We start from the raw sequence: 6000 nt of genomic DNA on the forward strand, positions 1-6000 counted from the left end.
GAGTACTCGCGTGTAGACAGTGACCAATAAGTGTCTGACATTAGTGCCACCACCAGCATCAATTTCGATCCGGCAGTGGACGAAAGAGGAATCAGAGCTTTTCATCTCGGTGCTTGAAGTCCTACCAGATTTGTGGGATGCGTATGGTGGTTTGTACAAGAACCGCAACTGAAAAGCAGATGTTGTTGCCCAACTCGCAACAGAGTTTACAAATCCCAAGGAGGTGACGTGGAAATTACACAATTTTCGGACTCAATTCAACAACGAATTGAGGAAAATGATTGGTTGCTCAAGTTGATTCACTTGTGCACTTCTTTTTGCCAATTAATCCGACTTCTCATTTCCAAGCAGCCGACAGTGCCCTGGAATCCATTGGAGCGCTATAATAATCTTAGTACTTTCATTTGCAGCCTCTGCATTTCGCTATGACTGCCGACTCTGAATAGCCCGCTCCAGCTTTAGCTAGAATCGCCATACGCGAGTCTACAAAGACCACAATACGGCACTAATGTCCGCTTCATTTTATCAAGAGCTAGTGATATTCCGGCAAGCTCGCCAACATAATTTGTGGATATGGATAATAGTTCGTTAGCCTTTGTGTTGGTGCCTGATATTGAGACCAATGTTGTCTTCGTGTAACCCACTGTTTCACCCACACTCGCGTTTTCTTTAACTGTGCCCGTTTTCTTTTTAATAAGTACAGCTATGGCAATAGCCGCACGAGAAAATGACACGAGTTGTGTTTCCATATTAAACATGCGAATAACTAAATTGCACTAGAGCAGTACAGGGCGTAGAGAGACCATGCCCGTGCGGACAGATCTGACACTACTCTCGCAACTTGACACAAGGCGTCACATCTAGAGCACTCTAGCAACTTACTCTAGCTCTTTTTAACTCTCACGTGTGGACACAACTGCGACACAGCTCTAGCAAACAGAAATGGTCTAGCAACTAAAAAGTGTCCCCGTGTAGACTTACCTTTAGCATTTGGTTTTCCTATTTTATCAAAATTTCTTGTTATACCTGACTGATTAATCAGTGTATTAGAACTGATGGTTCTCTCATTTAAAAAGTTAGGAATTCATTTTCCTTAAGGGCCAAAGTTCTTTATGAAAATTCTTTTTAGAAGCGAAAAAATTTTCTCCGTCCCATTTTTTTTTTCCCGCTGGTTGCTAGTCTACAGTCGCTACTTATTTTAGTATTTTCTTCTTCTTAAAGGACCACACATGGGCTTTCAGTACCCAGTAGCCAGCATTCTTTTTCCTTGAATACCTAAAGTACCTTTTTATTTTGTGCCCAATTTTATGTAATAAAATATTAATATAAACAAAAAATTAAATGAGACTTTATAATTTCACCATTTGCGTTTCATAATAAATAGAATCCCTCAAATTATCTGTAGTTAACTAATTACATTATTTAATACGTTTAACTTCCTTTATGTAAATTCACTCCTACGTTTCTATTTTTCTTCTTTGCAGATATTTTCTTCAACATCACGTTAAGGCGCAAAACACTATTTTACACAGTAAATCTAATAGTGCCTTGTGTAGGCATTTCATATTTATCTATATTAGTTTTCTATCTCCCAGCTGATTCTGGTGAAAAAATAGCATTATGTATTACAATTCTTCTATCTCAAACCATGTTCTTTTTACTGATTTCTGAAATTATACCATCTACGTCGTTAGCTTTACCCCTATTAGGCAGATATATACTTTTCACTATGCTATTAGTTGGCATGTGTGTGGTGATCACTATCCTAGTACTGAATGTTCATTATCGTAAACCCAGTACACATAAAATGAGACCATGGGTACGTAAAATATTAATTAGATGTTTACCAAAAATGTTATTAATGCGTGTACCTGAACCATTATTAGCTGATTTGGCCGCTAAAAAAAGATATCGTGATAATAAACGTTCTAAAGTATCTGGTGGTACATCTGGTCTAGCAATAACACCATCTGCTGGTTCTTCGCCAGAATCATTACGACACTTTCCTAGTAGGCCTGGCGGCTGTAATGGATTACATTCAGCTTCTGGTACTACGCACAGATTTAGTGGATTAATTGGAGCTTTAGGCGGTAATGGTTATAATGGATTACCATCTATGGTTGGCCTGGATGAAAGTCTTAGTGATGTTGCTTTACGGAAGAAATATCCATTTGAACTGGAAAAAGCTATACACAACGTTAAATTTATTCAGCATCACACTCAAAGGCAGGATGAATTTGATGCGGTAAGTCAGTTATTTATTTTATCTTTATTTTTAAAACAATGATTATTAGATGATGCTTGAAAAGGTTCATTGATTTCTTCTAATTAATAAGATAAACAAATGATGAAATAGGATTCACTTTGAACTTGAAAGACTCTGTGAGCAGATAGAATTGTTAATTGTAGTGCCTCCTTGAAACTTTAAATTGTTGGCATAATACGCTAGATAAACAAAATAATATGAGTACAGAAACATTTTATCATTTTTATTTAATATCTTGCTAGTACATTCATTGTTTTAGATTCCCCAAGCTATATTTTAGCATAAATTCATTATTTATATCTTAAAATGCGATATCTGACTTCAGCATTACAAAAAAAAATTCAATTCTATACCTTCTTTACAAAGCTTAGGTCATAAATAGTGCATTGAAACATTATAAATTATTCTTTCGCTAGATGTTGAGTAGGTTACCTTATAACTTGAAATAATCTGAAGGTTATTATAAAAATTATACTTAAAAATCAATTGAACTTATTAACATTAATTAAAACCGATGCTGAACTAATAATATACTTTTATAACCGCAATATTCATTTTAGCAACTTTTCAATAAACTTTTGGATCTAGTTCCAACCTATAAAACAAACAGCTAAAGTTTTAATTTATATTTGCTACCACAGCGTTTTTTAAGAATAATATATACATATTTTTTTCACGTCAGAGATACTTTAAAGGAAATTTATTTTGTTCTCTCAGTTCTTAAACATAGTCCCCCGTAATTAAGTCCTTTATATTTTTTTTCAATAATTATCCTGATGTTATTACATTCAATTGTCTTAGTTAGAGAAGACTCTTGCAGAAGCTTTACTAGACTCAAAACACAAAAAGAGATTTATTTTTCAGAAATTGTCAAAATAAAGCGTGATTTATTAGTTTTTGTAAATAATATCAAATGATCTGAGTCTGAGTGATTTTTACAATTTTAATCTGAACATTTAAATAAAATATTTCAAAGCCGTGATAGTTATCAATTAAAATTCTGAAAAATGCAAATAAAGGACGAAGCGTTCACATATAATGTAAAAATTAAATAATAATACAAGTTTTGATGTTCACTGTAACCAAAACTCATTCTAGAGGAAGATTTAATGGTATTTACTTCAGTCAGCTACTAAGGTTTCGAACATATTGACTTCATTGCGTAAATAAAAAACAAAATGAACATAAATAAAAAGTTTTTTAATTATAAAATGTATTTATTTATTTCGCTTGGTTGAAAATATTGACCAAGAGTAAATATAAATTTAGTGAGGAATATCCAAAACACTGGAGGCAGATTGACAAAGGACATGTATGAGCATTGAATTTAAACGAATCTATCAATCATTTGACACAACAACCACGTACGTTTCAGCACTATTTCTAAACTCTATCTGCTCGAAAATTAAAATGAAAACAAAAAAAATAGGTTTGCCTTTATAAGAATTCTTTTATCAATATCATAATATTGATTTAGCCTTTTCTTCAAACAGCAATGACCATGCCATGACTCCTTTACAGTGCTACTAACAACAGTTCTCTTCACATTATCCACACATTCATCTCATTTTTCTAAGTTCACATAAAGGCACCACGATAACTGAGTGGTTAGACCGACGACCCAGAGCTTTGTGGTGATTATTAGATTTAATTCCCAGACTTAGACTCGGATTTAATTTAACTCAGATATTTTTTTTAAAACAAATTAATTTAAATTGCAATCTCTGACCCCTTAATCTAAAATTGGTTGAAGTCTGCCTTAATAAAAATAAAAAAAAAATCATTTTGTTCATGTAGTACGAATTGAGAATTTCAAAATAAAAAGTATTGATCAATAATTTTTTCAAAAATTCTAAGATTTTCTCAAGATACATATAAACGTGAATTAAACTTCCGATATTTTTATGTTTATCAAATTCGGTCTTAATCAATAAATCATAATGTAAAATAAATGTTATTTTTCTTTTACGATACAGGTTTTTGAGAAGCAAAGAACGGCACTCTTTAGTTATTTATTTATATATTTATTTTTACAGCGCCGTCATTACAATTGAACACGGAATTGTTACTGTCTTAAGTATTTCAGGAGTTTGCTGGACTAGCTAGGAGTTGTACGAGAGTCTGCACTTCCTTGCTGAGGGTCATGAGGATATAAAGAAATGAATCTTACTCTTTTTTAAAAAAAAATGCACACCAGTTTTTTGGAATGCAGAAATTTTATTAGCATGAATTAATTTTATTACATTTTTATAACAATATAATTTGTGTAAATTTTGTTCCAATAGGAAGATCAAGATTGGGGCTTTGTAGCAATGGTACTGGACAGGCTATTCCTCTGGATATTTTCCTTACTAAATATTATCGGTACAGTTATAATATTATGCGAAGCACCAACTCTGTACGATGATACAAAGCCAATCGATAAGGACATATCATTAGTATTACACCACCAATATCCACCTGATCTAGATTTTAAGCATATAGAAATGAATTAGACTTTTTAAAATAATAATAATAAAATAATAAAACAATACTGCCGCTCAAACTTAGGTTAATAACTTAATCAATGAAAGATTTCAAGTAAAATATTAATGTTGAAAATTATTTCAATTTTAACTCCTGACTATTCCCATTGTAATCAAAAAACAGTTTATTCAAAACTAACTGATTATTTGACATGTATACACACACAAAAAAAAATACGTATTTAATAACTTTGTAAATTCTTACGATAATAACTTTATTTGTAAGTATGCATGCTTACTTAAGATTTTAATAGTTTAAGAGTTTTTTTAAGAAAAGAAACCTAACTGATAAGTCGAACATTAAACGTACAAGCCCAAAAAAAAGTGCTTCATGTAAAATTTGTGTACAGTATTCGATGAATAGTTTGAAATAATAATAATAATAATAATAATAATAAAAAACTGATGTACTGTTTAAAACTTTCAAAGAAAAATAAATAAATAAAAGATCATTGAATTGTAGATCTTATTGGGGGATTTTTTTAACATAGCTAACATATTAAAAAAATCAATCCTTCATCAGTATCCTTGATAATGTAGTCTCTTCAATTTTTTAATTTGTTAAATCTATTTCATATTATTAATATGTCATCAACCTTTTTGAATTAAAATAATATTGAAGAAAATTAACAAATTAGATTTAATGTAAAATATCGCAAGAAAAAAATATTTCAATTATAACTATTTCAGATGCTTTAGCAAAATTAACAAACTTGTAAATTAAATTTTAATATTAAGAAATAAATTTATTGATATTTATGATAATTTAGAAAAATATATTTGATGTTCATTTGCAAAAAGTTATTTTATTTTTTATTGTTCGCATTTTTCAATAGATCAGTACATTCCCAATAACATAATAATTTTTATAGTTCTTCAAAAGCTACTAAATTATAAGAAAAATTACCAATTATAAATTTAGAAGACTACTCTTACAATCATCAAAATGTCCACAGAATTTTTTCCTATAATTTATTTCTACACAAAAATACAAAAGCCCCACCTTTTTAAATATTATTATAACTTGATAAAGAACTAACTTATTTATAAGAAGAGAGAGATAACGTAAACAATAATAAAGATTTATATGTTGTATGTAAATCCTAAAATGGTAATAAACCTAAAAAAAAATCTAAACTTCTCACCAAATTATTTTAGTAAAACAGTTACCAATAAAATATTAAAAATTATGCCCGATTCAGCAATAAG

At 30.3% G+C, this 6000-nt stretch overlaps 1 protein-coding gene across 3 annotated transcripts in view; it reads left to right on the plus strand.

Moving 5' to 3' along the window:
- Nucleotides 1-5044, plus strand: part of nAChRalpha2 (nicotinic acetylcholine receptor alpha2) — a 139391-nt gene extending 134347 nt beyond the window's left edge. For all 3 annotated transcript variants that reach the window (XM_074122095.1, XM_074122097.1, XM_074122096.1), the window contains exons 6-7: nucleotides 1485-2245; nucleotides 4552-5044. In XM_074122095.1, the coding sequence (XP_073978196.1) occupies nucleotides 1485-2245; nucleotides 4552-4761 (971 nt within the window). In that variant the 3' untranslated portion in view covers nucleotides 4762-5044. The remainder of the gene's footprint in view (nucleotides 1-1484; nucleotides 2246-4551) is intronic.
- The last annotated feature ends 956 nt before the right edge of the window (nucleotides 5045-6000 follow it).

The sequence above is a fragment of the Rhodnius prolixus genome, unplaced genomic scaffold (assembly GCF_049639745.1).
Source record: "Rhodnius prolixus isolate KJV_2025 unplaced genomic scaffold, Rpr scaffold_8, whole genome shotgun sequence".
NCBI lineage: Eukaryota > Metazoa > Arthropoda > Insecta > Hemiptera > Reduviidae > Rhodnius > Rhodnius prolixus.